The 15,215-nt window shown below is 40.3% G+C and overlaps 1 protein-coding gene across 1 annotated transcript; it reads left to right on the top strand.

The window, feature by feature from the left end:
• Window positions 1-13,193: 13,193 nt before the first annotated feature.
• On the top strand, window positions 13,194-14,729 carry LOC126584679 (uncharacterized). Its single transcript, XM_050249009.1, has 2 exons — window positions 13,194-13,305; window positions 13,510-14,729. The coding sequence occupies exons 1-2, from the start codon at window positions 13,261-13,263 to the stop codon at window positions 14,653-14,655; spliced, it is 1,191 nt and encodes a 396-aa protein (XP_050104966.1). The 5' UTR covers window positions 13,194-13,260; the 3' UTR covers window positions 14,656-14,729.
• The last annotated feature ends 486 nt before the right edge of the window (window positions 14,730-15,215 follow it).

Here is a 15,215-nt window from a genome sequence, read left to right as displayed (position 1 = left end):
TAGAGGGTTCTTCTCCACACATGACACACTTGCATTCAAATTGATTTCCAATTGCTTCTCTCAATAAGTCATGAAACTCAATACTCCAGGTTAACTGTGACAGCACTTTTTTAACCTTCAAGTTCTCCTTAAGTTAATGAATTGGATGGGAAAGCACACACAACAACTCAAAGCATTCTCTAAAAGTCCCCTACGTGAAAAGCACAATAAAGGTACAATCAAAGATCATTAAGTTTCATGAAAACTATATGCATTGATGAGGCAATTGTTACTATGAAAAGCATGAAACTTTTGCCAAGAATTCACTTAACACGATCGTTTATAAGCGACCTCCACTACTTGCAAATATAAGTTTGTAACTATTAGGTGAAACTCCCTTATATTTTAGCTTCAAATCCTTGCATGAAAACTAAGTGTGCACTCTTAATAAACATACAAGAATAAGTTATCAATCAAACGGTTAAGCAAATTGAATTCACAACTTATGAAATAACAACTGAAGGTAATCAATTCATAATGCAAATATAATCATGGTTTTGAATAGCCCCCTAGCCAAGAAGGGCTTAGTTCCTCATAAACGCAAAACAAAGATACATAAATTTAGACATTGAAAACAAAGAATGAAAACACCTAGAAACGGTCCAACAATCCAATGTCTTGAATGGCAAGCACATCCAAGGGTCTCCTTCCTTCTTCTTTGCTGCGGCACAAGGGATGGTTGAAGGGTTTTGTGGTGATTTGTGGTGGTGGATGGATATAGGTTGGTTATGGTGAAGGGTGGAGTGCTTAGAATGGTCAAAAAGGGATCTTATTTATAGGGAAAGGAAGGGCTACGAATTTATTAAATTTGGAATCAGAAATCAATGGAAAATAGACAAGAAAGGTGCAAGAATTAAAGAGAATAGGAAAGGGAAATTCGGCAGAAATTGTAGGACAGATTTAAGAATGTGTTTTGGGTCACAAAATAGGTAAGAATCCTCTCCCCTTGTGCGGCAAGGATTGAGACAAAAGGGTAATGCAATTTTTGGTCAGAAAATAGGTAAGAAAGAAGGATATGTGCAGATTTTGGAAGAGAAAGGGAAAGGGAATTGCGGCAAGGAAGGATCCTTGCAGATTTGGGGTTGCATGGACTTTAGGGATGGTTTAGGGCTTTTAGAAATATGTAATTAGGCAACCTAACATATTTAGGAAGTCTCCTTGCAGCTGGAACATAGGTGAATTAGGATTAGGAAAGTTTAGAGCCAAAGATGGAAACCTCCAAGAATAGAAACTTCCAACTTTAGAAACTTTGGCTCCCAATTCTGAACTCTTTGTTTTTCACTTTCATTTCTTCATTTCTTTCATCTCATTATTCATTCCTAGCCTTCTTTGATCTTCAATTTCGTCCATCCACCTTACTCCAAGCATAAGCGATCCATTCCATGCCCAAAACTGCTCCAAAAGGCTCCAAAATGCACATGTTTGCATACTTTGTCCTTAAAACCTGAAATTGCACGAAAATAGCTTAAAATACTAAAATTACTAAGTACTAGCAATGTAAATGCAAGGAAACAAGCTAATTAAGTCACATAAATATGCTCCTATCATCCATCTCAGATTTTATGGCCTCTTGCCATCGCTTTGAGTCAATGTCGGACATTGCTTTAGTGTAGTCCCTAGGGTCCTCCTTTGTGTCATTGTCACCTAGAAGGTGCAATTCCCTAAAGTCATTATCTAAGCCATACCTCTTAGGTGGCTTACTAACCCTTTCAGATCTACGTGGAGCTAGGGGTTCAGGAACAGGGTTGTCAACTTGTCGAGTACTTGTGACAAAGACTTTTTGGTCGTCAGGATGGTAGAACTCATATCCCATAGTTTCTCTAGGATATCCCACAAAATAGCACCTAACTGATCTCGCTTCAAGCTTAGTAGCTTCAAGCTTCTTGACATATGCTTTACAACCCAAAATCTTAATGTGATTAAGACTTGGCTTTCTTCCATGCCATATCTCATAGGGCGTCTATGAAACTGACTTGGAAGGTACTCTATTAAGCAAGTAAGTTGCTATATATAGAGCGTATCCCCAGAATTTTACTGGTAGATCGGCGAAACTCATCATAGAACGAACCATGTTCATCAAGGTTCGATTTCTCCTTTCAGAAACTCCATTAAGTTGTGTAGTTCCTGGTGGAGTCCACTGTGATATTATTCCACACTTTTTTAGATAATCTAGGAACTCGCTACTTAGATACTCTTCCTCTCAATCTGATCTTAGGATCTTTATTTGTTTCCCAGTTTGCTTCTCAACTTCATTCTTGAATTCTTTGAACCTTTCAAAGGATTCTGACTTGTACTTCATAAGATACACATAGCCAAACCGAGAGTGATCGTCAGTGAATGTGATATAGTAGGAGAAGCCTCCTCTCGACGTAGTAGACATAGGTCCACATACATCAGTGTGGATTAACCCTAGAATTTCAGTGGCACGCTCTCCTTTCCCAGTGAATGGAGATTTGGTCATCTTCCCTTTTAAGCAACATTCACAAGTACCCATTTGGTCATTACCTGATGGGCGGAAATATCCATCTTTCGACATCTTGCGAATCTTATCAAGGATCACATGTCCAAGTTTAAGATGTCACATCTTTTCTTGGTTAACTTCTTCTCTAGCCCTTTTGGGTTTTGAGGTATTCCCGCTTTTAATACAGTGCATCCCACTACTTGTCTCTAGGTGAAAAAGTCCCTCTATCATATTACCATAAGAGATAATACGACCGTTCAAGTATAAAGTGCAACTCATTTTGTCAAACAATATTGAGTGCCCATCTCGTAAAAGCTTAGAGATAGAAATCAAATTCTTTATACATGAAGGAAAATATAAACAATTTTTAAGTTCCAGGACTTCCCCAGAGGGTAGTTTAAGCATGTAGGTGCTTATTGCTTTTGCAGAGATCTTAGTGCCGTTCCCAACTCGCACACTTATCTCCCCATTGCGTAATGTCCTGCTCCCTGTTAGTCCCTGCAACGAATTGCAGATATGTTGACTAGCGCCTGAATCAAATATCCAGGAATTGGAGCTCACTGTAAAAGCACTCTCTATGAAAGAAATAGTCCCTTCTAAAATTCGTGTCATAAAGCTCGCAATGCGCACCCTGTATTTCTTCTTCTAACGTTCATCCTTTCCACAATGAAAGCATGTTCCTATGGATTTTATTGCCTTCTTCTTATGCAACCTTTTCCTTGTGATTGCATTCTCACTCCCACTGTCCCTTTTGAAACCTTGTTCAAACTTACAGCACATGTCAATCATCTCGGTAAAAGTATGATCGAATCTATTCACTTTATAGTTTACAATAAACTTAATGAAATCATTCGAGAGAGATTCAAGGAAAAAGTCTTGGGCCATTTTCCCATCGATGGAAGTTTCTAAACTCTCAAGATCTTGAAAGATCCTTTCCATCTTTTGTCCATGTTTATGAACCGATGTCCCCTTTGCCATTTTGGCATTCAATAGACTACAAACATTTGAGAATCGTACATTACTAGTCTCAATGTCATGCATCTTATGCAAACTTTCAACCATGGCACAAGAAGTGTCCATGTGCTTATGTAGCTTCATAAGCTCCTCACTAAGTGAAGTGAGGATTAAGCATTTGGCTTGTAAGTCATCCTCATAGTGTCTATCATAATTTTGACACTCCTCATTTGAAGCTAGTTTCGTAGGAGGTACATGAGGAGGGGATTGCTTAAGCACATACAATATGTCTTTCACCTTTGAGACATTCTCAATGTGGCGATACCAACCAAGGAAACGTTAGCCCCTAAGGCCCTTTTTGTCAAGTATAATGGTGGGTGTAATTTTAGGCATGTCGTTAACTACATAACATAACAGAAATCGTATTAGATTGTTGATTTTAAAACTACTTGATTGGGTCTTAAATCAAATAGTACCACCCACTATTTTTGGCAAATTCCACATCCCTCAATGGAATTCGAGAGTTATGTTGAACTCTTAGCGGGGCATGGGAGGCTCACCATTACCAAGCCCACCTCACGATGATACGATGTTGGTTAGCAAAAATAATGATGAGAGAATAACGCTTTAATCATTTACAACTCTTGTAATTACCCATCTAGTTTGGCCTTTAGAGAATGATGCCTCACAATGATATGATGTTGGCACCATTGCACTTAGTTAAGTTATTCCCACCATGCTAGTTTGTGTAGGGGTTCAAGAATAGCTTCACAATGATATGATGTCGGCCATCCTCATTGCCTACCTCACCACATCATTGTATGTACATATGGACTCCTCCTGAATGTAAGCACATACTTTGAACTTCCCCATGATAGGGTGAAGCCGGTGTAGGAGTCACAAACGATTGGAGCCCACCATGGTGGATGGCCTACGAAGAGATGTTCAAAGCATCTCTTGCTTATCAACTTAATATTCATTTTGTTGAGGGAGTAGTGTTGGGCAACATCAATTTTATTTTAATCTTATTAAAAGAACTTGGGCCTATCACAACCATTGGTCCAAGTTAATATGAATTAGTAGTATATAATACTCCCACTACAATTTGCATACAAATAAACAAATAGGAATACTTGAAATAAAGAGAATGGCTTATGCCCTTTTACAACACATTTGATGGACTTATGTCCATTTACAACAAATTTGAACTAATCAAATTACATTCAAATCTAAACTACTTAACCCAAGCATTCAAAATGTAAAGCGGCCAATCACATAGCTCAATTATCGAGGTCTTTGGTTCATAATCATCCTTTTCTTAATCAATCATATTAACTAAGAAAGCAACTTAAACAATTGGTTTTCGGATTCATAGAATTGATTTAAATGGAACTAAATGAAATGAAAATCCAATTCTCATTAAAGAGACAAAACTATTTTGTTCTCATTATCTTTTGGGCCGAAAAACAATGACCACAACTATTGGGCCACAATGTTAAAATATAAACTTTTGGGATCACTTTGTAAAAACACAAGAGTCCACAACTTCATGTAATTACAACTAGAACCCAAAAATTTCAACAATAGCAAAAAATTCATTAAAGGAGCAAAACAATTTGTCCTTTAGTGATTTTGGACCTTTACGTAAAAACGTAAACTTTTAGGCCAAAATACAAATACACAAAAGTATCAAAACTTTATGTAATTGCATAAAAGGCCCAAAAATACCCTACTTAATAGGGTGGCCGGTTTTGGTAGTGAAAAAGGAGGGGGGAAAAGGTTTTGGTGAAAAATTCAAAATTTGAAAGTGTTTTGTGCAAGTGGATAGGTAGGTGAGGAAAAATTGATTGAGATGGGTTGTAAGAAAAATGTTTTGTCAAACAATAAAGACATAAATCATCCATCACCAATCATCCATCACTAATCAATAATAAACCAAAACTTTATTCAAACCAACAAACATATTGAATCAAAACACCAAAACTTTTTGTTCTTGGTAAGAACATCAAGAACATTGAAGAACACACATGAAAACTCATAAGAGCTCCATGAATGTTTTCACTCAATAAAACTCAAATTTTCACTACACAAAAGAGGGTTAACATCCTAGGGTACTTAAGGGTTCCAAAAGTCACTTTAGAACTCTTTTAACAAGACAAACATGAACCCAAAAATCCACCCTTTGGATTTGGCCGAATCTCCCCCACATACATGGCACCAAATTTTAGTTCTAATATTCATTGCTTAAATGAACTACATCTACAACATTTGAGATGCTAAATTTTCAAGCAAAATTTATATTCAAAAGCAAGAACAAAGCTTGTAACATTTACAACATTTAAATCACAAACCATGAAAAACACAAAACCCAAAAGGATTCACCATAAACTAGACCTAGCTAAGAAAGCATGTGAGAATATTTGTCTTTATTGTTTGTCCTAGCTAAGAACATGTGAGAATATTTGAACACATAGGCAAACTATTAACATATTAAAGTAGGCATGCATTCAAAAAAAAATAGTAAAACCCATGACTTTCAAAGCCTAGTAAATGGTGAACCATGAGACTCTTCAACAACATTAAAGAGAAGGAAGGATTTGGAGATTCATTACCCTTGAAGCTCATCCTTGTTTACACAAGGGATTCACCCAAGTGGAGGGCCTTCAAGTCACCTCCTAGCTCCTTGGATCTTCCTTGTGATTTTCTTCCTTTTGATGCTCCTTTCCTCCTTGAGGATGTGAGGAAAGGATCTCTAAAAACACCAAAGATTTGGTGCCTCTAAGTCTCAACACCAAGGATGAGGTGTGAAGATGAAATGGATGACTTAGAGAAGAAAAGATTGCTAGCTATCTCTTCCCTAAGTGGCCGACCTCTTTTAGAGAAAAATAGAGAAAGTGTTTCTCATCTTTTGTCAAGAAAACCCTAATGAGGTAAAAGCTATAAAGATGCTTTTATATCTCTTTTCTTAGGTGAGTGGCAAACTTGCAATTAAGCAAAACTTCCCACTTCCCTCACTATGGCCGGCCATCTTAAGTGATTGGGCAATTTGCCCATATTTGTTTTAGTTGTCATACAACTTAAACATAATGGACCTAGTGGACCAAACCCTTTTGGACCCCAAAGCCCAAAACTAACTTAAAAGCCCAATACGAACCTTTCGTATAATTAATCAACTAATTAATTAACCTTGACCATTTTCAATTAAACCATTTAATTGCTTATCCATTTCATTTATATTTCTTCACTTTCATCCTTACTCGGTGTACGATCCATTAGGTTCCAATTAGCGAGGCAGTGGGCGATTGTTACTCTTAACAATCGATTGTGAATTGAAACTTCATTTCAATTCTCCCTTTGATTAAGATTTGTGTTTGCTAATCTTCAGGGCTTCCACAAACCATGAGTGACACCTAGCAGCATGTCATGGCTACCCAAGCTAAATAGAATTGGTTGGAAAACCTATCCAGTTACAATTACAATGCAATACAGTCATTCTCTAATACAATACTCTTAATCACATTGTTTGAGTGATAGTTTGTTTCATGTCTACTATCCAATGTAATACTTTTCTATATGATTCAATTGAATATGATTTGGAACATACTTCCTAAGTCATATTCGTATGCTTTGGCCAAAGACTCCCGAATCATATCTTAGAGCATTTTCCTTCCACCTGTTGGAAATATGCCCTGAAAGTCAATCTTTGGAAGAAACCTTTCAAGACAATAAATGGATGTATAGATGACTCTTATACATCAAATGGCAAAGATACTATTTAGGACTATCTCTATAAACGATATATGTCCTAAATGGTGAATCCATGGACAATGGATCGATTGAAGAAGTAATCTAATGAAGTTAGACTACAAAGACCTTCTTCACATAACCATCATGTCCAAAAGGTTCCTGGTCATAGTATTATTGGAGGGATACTGACAATGCATAGACTGTACATACTATGTCCGCTTCAATTAGAATGATGGAAAGTCTCATCCCATTCATGTAGTGACACTAAGACAAGTATGTAGGTGCTCATTAAGGGAATGAGTTCACTGAACACAATCGAACGAGAGTACTTGCATGGAGGTCTACTCACATGTCAAGCAAGTAACTCTAATAGTTGGAATAATGTAAATAGTCCTTTGACCTGAGGCATCATTGTTGTCTTGTGGTTAAGTACTTGATCTTTGATTATGTCAAAGTCACTCCATCTGCGGGTGTCCACGGCATAGTCGGGGTTAAGCCACTTAGTCATGAAGGCAAGTGAATGCGCAACAAGGAATCTCTAATCCTCGTTAAGAGATGATGAATACTCTAAGATATGATTCTGGAATCTTTGGCCGAAGTATCGAGCGTAATAAAGGAAAGTGTTCCTATACGACTCAATTGAATCATATAAGAATGAATAATCACATTAGGGGTTTGACATAAAATATCCATACCCTAATGATGTGATTGAGAGTATTGTTTTAGAGAAGGATCAAATTGCATTGTAATTCCAACTGAATAGGTTCTTCGAACAACTTCTACATTAGCTTGGGTAGCCATGATATATGGTTAGATGTCACTCATGGCTTGTGAGTTCTTCTAGATGATTAAATGTAGTCGTCAAAGAAGAATGTGAATTAAAAGTAAGTTTTAATTCACTAAGTGATTGGATTAAATATAATCAATTGGATTGGTGCCAATCACCTCACTGCCTTGCTAATTAGAACCTAAAACGATTGTTCACCAATACACTCTTGTAGTGAGTAACTAATGGATGATGGAAATAATTAATTGGATTAATTAAGTGTTGTGATTAATTAGAAAGTCTAAAAAAATCATAAAAGCGATATAAGATCGTTTTGGGCTTAAAGAAACGTTCGGGTTTAATTAGGCCCATTGGGCCTAAACCCACTGGGCTTTTATTCAAGCATTGGATGACTTGAAATAAATAAAAGCCCAAAGCCCAAACAACACAAAGGGGGCCGGCCAAAGGAGGGAGAGAAAGGTCCAATGTTGACTTGTTTCTTTTTGGCTATAAAAGGAACTTTATAGCAAATGTTTCATTAGGGTTTTTTGAAGTGTTAAAAGAACAAAAGAGAAAAAGAAAAATATCTCTCTAACACTCAAAGGGCCAGCCACCTTAGGGGGATTTAGCTAATCATATTTTCACCCATTTGGTTATTCCTTCATCCTTCTCACTACACTAGTGGGTGAGGATCTTTAGAGGTTTTCAATTTTGGAAACTTGAAGAGAACCTAGGAGCACTCATACTAAACAAAGTGGAGGAGGCAAGGAAGGAGGTGTTGGAAATGTGCCCTAAAGCCAATCATGTGATGATACTTTACGGACATTTCACATGTTAAATTAATCTAGTTTTACATATAAAGGGCAAAGATTATTGTTTGAGCCGTCTCATATAAATGTTATATGCTTAAACGATAAAGTCCAAGGAATATGTGATTGGGAGAATGTAATCTAATGAAGTTAGATTCATGAGACCATTCTTTCGTAGACACATCCTAAACGTTCCTGATCATAGGATTGCCAATTGGGCATTGACAGTCCGTCAAGATCGGTACGTACTATGTCTTCTCTCAGGGAGAGTGATTAGTCTCGAGTCATTGGTGTGTGTGACATCAAGACAAGTACGGTAGGTGCTCAATAGAGAATGAGTTCACTGAACGCGATCAACGAAGGGTTCTCATATTCCATGTCACATGAGAACTCATGGTTGGGATAATGCAAAGTAGTCCTTTGACCTGAGGCATCATAGTTGTCTTGTGGTTAAGTCCTTGATCTTTGATTATGTCAAAGTCACTCCATCAGGAGGGTGTCCACGGCATCGTTGGGGTCAAGCCACTTATCTATGGAGACAAGTGAATGCGCAACAAGGGATCTCTAACCTTCAAACCGTTTGAGGGAGAATACTCTCTGATATGATTTGAATCTCTGGCCAGAGTATGAATGAGATTGGGGAATGCGTTCCAAATCACATTCAAGGTAATCATATAAGCACAAGACATACATTGGATAGTAGACATGAGCAAATAAACTATCAAACCAAACAATGTGGTCAAGAGTATTAGATTAGAGAAAGACCGTATTGCTTTTGTAATCTCGAACTGAATAGGTTCTCCACCTCTTCTGATTAGCTTGGGTAACCATGATATGCTGCTAGGTGTCACTCATGGTTTGTGGAAGCCCTAAACGTGTGTAATCACTAAAGGGAGAATTGAAAATAGTTTCAATTCACAATCGATGTAAAATGGTTTTAATCGCCCACTACCTCGCTAAAAGGAACCTAATGGATCGCACACCATAAAAGGTAGAGATTGGAGATTAAACGGAAATGAGTAAGAATGATTAAATGGTTTAATCATTTATTTATGGCAAGGATTAATTAATATGTTAATTAATCAAACGAATAAGTTCGTTAAATGACTTCGGGATAGTTTTGGACCTTAAGGCCCAATGGGCTTCGAACGTCAAGCCCATTAACTTAAGTTGTATGACAATTTAATGAATAAAGATTCATTAAAGCCCAAAAACCCAAAAATCCCTAAATGGCCGGCCATATGGAATGAATTAGGGTTTTGGTTATTTAGGTCACTTAAAGAAGTGACTATATAAATGACTTTATAGCCAAATATTCAAAAAGGATTAAAAGGGTTTATTTTTGGGGAAAATTGGTGAGAATTGTCTCTCCATTTTCTCTCTAAAGAGGCCAACACCTTGGAAGGTACATCTAGCAATCCTACTACTCCAAGGTCACTCATTTCTTCTACAATCTAACCTTGGTGAAGAGACTTAGAGGTTCTCAATTTTGGGAACTTGGAGAACCTATTCTTCCATCCAAATCCATGGATCTAAGAAGCAAGGAATGAAGGCCCCTATCTCTTTGGGTGATTAGCCTTTGCTTATGCAAAGAGGAATCTACAAAGGTATTAATTTCAACTCACTTTGTTTTGAGTTGATTATTGGTTCACCAATCTACTAGGCTTTGAATTTCATGGTAATGTTTTGTTTTTGAGTGCATACAAGCATGATTCCGCCTTTAATTGTTAATTGCATGCTATATGATGTTGCTCAAATGAACATGTTTTCCCAAAAGATTTCCTTCAGGAGGCTAGGCTCAAGGAGTTCAAGGAGCAAAGGGCTTAGAGGTGGTCCATCCTTGGTCTAAGATCTAGATCAAGAGGTATAAAACTACTCCTAAACTTTGTTCTTATATAAATTTGTTTTTGATGCATCTTACATAAACCTATGCATCTTGAAGGGGATTTACATGACTAGAGCTTTGATAATATATGTTGAAATGCTTCCGTTGCTTTCGTATATAAATTTTGAATTGTATATGCATGCTAGTCACTAGAAATCCCACATGAATCTCATAGAATTCCCTACACCACCATGGAAGGTTAGAGATCCCTTGTTGTGCATTCATATGCCTACATGACTAGATAGCTTGACCCCAACAATGCCGTGGACACTCTCGATGGAATGCCTTTAACATGATCAAAGAACCATTAGACATCTATAATGCCTCAGGTCAAAGGACAACTTTGCATATTGCAACTAACGAGTTCTTACATGACATGTATGTTCGAACTCTCTTTTGATCGTTGTTCAGTGTACTCGATTACTCTTTCGAGCACCTATGTGTTTGTCTTAGTGTCCAACACTAAATGACTTGAGACTAGTCATACTCATGCTTGAGTTGACATAACACATAATAACCTTAGTGGATTGTCAATGCCCAATTGGCAATCCTATGGCTAGGAATGTTTTAGGAATGAACATAAGAGAAATGTCTCGTTAATCTAACTTACTTAGATTACTTCTCTCAGATTAAATACTTTCCTTGGATTCCCTTATTGCTTAAACACATGATACAATAAATAGTGATTAACAATAAGCTTTTCCCTTCATTAAACATATAATAGTTTAATACAATAAGTATTCCAAAAGCTATTACATCAAATGAGTGGCTTTGTGGGCATACTTCCAACACAAACACCTTGGGGTTAAACGAATTGATATCTTCAGTGACTCCCAATTGGTGGTTAACCAAGTCACCAACAACTTTGATGCTGAGGATAGCTCTATGGTAGCATATCTGGCATAAACACAATTGTTGCTCCAGCACTTCCACTACCAGATCACCCAAATTCCTCGAGCGGCAAACAGTCATGCAGATGCTTTGGCTCGCCTAACTTCAGCGGTGGAAGACAAGATTAAGAGAAAAATTCAAGTCGAATTATTGGCAGCACCAAACACCATGGCTGCGGAAGTGTGCAACTTACAACAAGGGGATAGTTGGATTACCCCGATTTATAGATTCCTTGCTCATGGCACCCTTCCAAATGACAAAGTCCAAGCTAAGCAAAATTCGATACAAGGCTACCCGTTACTTGATCATTAATGACCAACTCTACAAAAGGGGTTTTAACCTACCATACCTAAGATGCCTTACGCCCGCAGAGGCGAAAACTATCATTCGGGAAATACATGAAGGAGTCCCTCTCAACTATAAGAGCACTCTATCTCCAAAAATCACTACAAAATGAGCAAATGAAGACAATGAAAAGAGTAGAAACTTCTCATTCTTATAGGGTTCAACATGGCCAAAGAAATTCAAAATTCAAAATTCAAACCATGAGAAAACCCCATATGGAAAGTCTTCAAACTTCCACACAAGCTAGGGAGTTTTCAAATTTCAAACTTGCAGCACCCCCTCTCATCCTTAAAAAAAAGGGGGGGGGAGGAGATGAACACATTAGCTTCATCAATTTATGGTGCCTGTGGAGCCAAAAATATTCACTAGGCGACACGTGGACTTTTGGACAAAAGAGGACAAAAATACCCTTGAGGCATACCGAGATTCCTACGCGCGAGCAGCGGACAATCATCCTCAACCAAGTCAAAATTGCTCCAAAAAAGGTAACCAATTCCAATTTATCTCATCCATCCTCATTATAGGTAATTACTTCATAACCTATAAGTTATCCCATAAAATAGAGATTAATTGGCTAATTAATGAATTAATTCCTAATTAATTCATTAATCACCAAATTTATCACCCAATTAACCACAAAATACATCAAATTCAACCCTAAAGCTAGTCAAAACCGGTCACCATCCTTTCTCTTTACCTTTTTCCATTTTTCCCTCTTTATTATCCCATTTATGCAAATTAATCAATTTGGTAACCACCAATTTATTCCTTTAGGGTTAATTAGCCAATAAATTGGCTAATTAAACCAAAATTTCAACCTAAAAATCCCCATTAAGGCCGGCCATTTCTTCTCAAAAAAGGGACAAGCCTAACCCTATAAATAGGTTCCTATTCTCACCAAAAAACGAATTCGAACACTTTGGCAAAAATCCCAAAATTCTCTAAACACTCTTTCTCTCTAAATTCTAACTTTGGCATCGGAGGTTCTTCGGCCAAAGCCCCCCCATTCATCGTGGGCGCGTGAGGCTCTTGGCCTTAACCTAAGGTGTTAATTGTTTTGTAGGTGCAAAATCGTCCAACATCGAGGAGGAAGAAATTTGCATCCACAAATTGGTGCTTTCATTGAGAGTTGAAATCCATACTCGTAGAAGACTCTCGCACAAAAAGGTTTTTTCTTTATTTTCTAGTCCATTTGAATATTTTTCATACGTTCTTATTATTAGAATTTTTTACTTGCAAAGGTTCTTTGATAAAACGTATAAGCAAAATATAATGGCTAGAAATTTAGAAAATGGGATTGCGGAGATCCGTGAGGCTAAATGCGACAATAAGGGGAGCGGCATCATCATCACGAGCTTCCACCATGGGAACCACCGTGGTGGCTACCTCGGTAGCCACCCGCGGCGAGGTCCATGGTGCCTTCACCACGGCCACCATGGGAACCACCGCGGTGGCTACTTCGGTAGCCACTCGTGGCGAGGTCCATGGAGCCTTCACCACGGCCCGGAGATCCGTGAGGCAAAATGCAACAATAAGGGGAGCGGCATCACCACCACGAGTTTCCACCATGGGAACCACCGCGGTGGCTACCTCGGTAGCCACCCACGACGAGGTCCATGGTGCCTTCACCACGGCCACCATGGGAACCACCGCGGTGGCTACTTCGGTAGCCACTCGTGGCAAGGTCCATGGAGCCTTCACAACGGCCCGAGCCGTGCCATCCAAGGCTCACGGTACCAAGACCACGATCCAAGCCGTGCCATCCAAGTTTACGTGGACCCAAGCCCAAGCCTCGCATTCACATGCACCGCGCATTGAGCAGCCTGCTTCCGTGATCCAGCCTGCTCCCGTCAAGCAACCCACTCTCACGGCCCAACCTGCTCCTGCCGAGCAGCCTGCTCTCGTGACCCAGCCTGCTCCCGACGAGCAGCCCACTCCCGTGGCCCAACCTGCTTTCGTCGAGCAGCCCACTCCGGTGGCCCAGCCGGCTCCTGCCAAGCAGCCCACTCCCGTGGCCCAGCCTGCTCCTGCCAAGCAGCCTGCTCTCGTGACCCAGCCTGCTCCCGACGAGCAACCCACTCTCACGGCCCAACCTGCTCCTGCCGAGCAGCCTGCTCTCGTGACCCAGCCTGCTCCCGACGAGCAGCCCACTCCCGTGGCCCAGCCTGCTTTCGTCGAGCAGCCCACTCCGGTGGCCCAGCCGGCTCCTGCCAAGCAGCCCACTCCCGTGGCCCAGCCTGCTCTCGTGACCCAGCCTGCTCCCGATGAGCAACCCACTCCCGTGGCCCAGCCTGCTTTCGTCGAGCAGCCCACTCCGGTGGCCCAGCCTGCTCCTGCCAAGCAGCCTGCTCATGACCCAGCCTGCTCCCGACGAGCAACCCACTCCCATGGTCCAGCCTGCTTCTTTCGAGCAGCCCACTCTCACGGCCCAGCCTGCTCCCGTGGCTTTCCAAGCAGCCCAAGTCGGCCCAAGACTATCTCAACCATCCGAACCTACCATCAAGCCGGGGGCATTCTCACCACATTTTTTCACGGATTTGACATTTCCCAACTCAAATCTCGCGCCCGGAGTCTACCACCTTTCCACTGCCCAAGGAGGCGCATTCCTTCCAAGCTCTTCCAATCCAAATGGCGAACAACACTTGTCTCGACAAGTCATAGAGTTGACGAGCACCCTTGCACAACAGAAAACCTTGGTGAATCAACTTTTGCAACGTATCGGGATCCAACGTGCCCCGGACGAGGTATCCCGAATTAGGACAAGGGCAGACGAACATTTCCAGCAGCGTCCCGGTAAGCAGCCACTCGACCAGCCACGAGCCGAACGTTTGGGCAGTGTACATTCCCGTCTTATAGCACGAAGGAGCATTCACTCTCGACTAGGCCCACAGAGGAGCATACATTCACGGTTGGGGTTATACTCCGATAGTCAACATGAACAACCTTCCGGGCAAAGTATCTATTCGCAGCTAAGCCCACAAGGAGCGTCCTCCACCTCACATCAGAGTAGGCAGCACGACGAACGGAGAGAAGCAGTCACTCAATCCAGCTCAAGTTCAACCAGCAGCATGCGAAGAACTCGCTCGCCTACTAGGAACGCATCACATGCACTGCATCCGCGGCATAGACGAGCCAAACACATGGAAGAGCAGCCTAGACCAGCAAGTCATGACTGGGGGCAGCCGAGAGCTCCGCTACCCCAACAAAGGCAAATTCAGGAAGAAGTAGAGAGACTCTTGACCAAGCGATTGCATGATTTCCAACGCAACGAGGTCACCGACGAGGCGCTACGACGGAACATAACCAACATAAGCAGGT

Source organism: Malus sylvestris, chromosome 10 (assembly GCF_916048215.2).
Source record: "Malus sylvestris chromosome 10, drMalSylv7.2, whole genome shotgun sequence".
Classification (NCBI taxonomy): domain Eukaryota; kingdom Viridiplantae; phylum Streptophyta; class Magnoliopsida; order Rosales; family Rosaceae; genus Malus; species Malus sylvestris.
The sequence above is the reverse complement of the archived record's forward strand: the minus strand, read 5'-3'. Positions and strand labels throughout refer to the sequence as shown.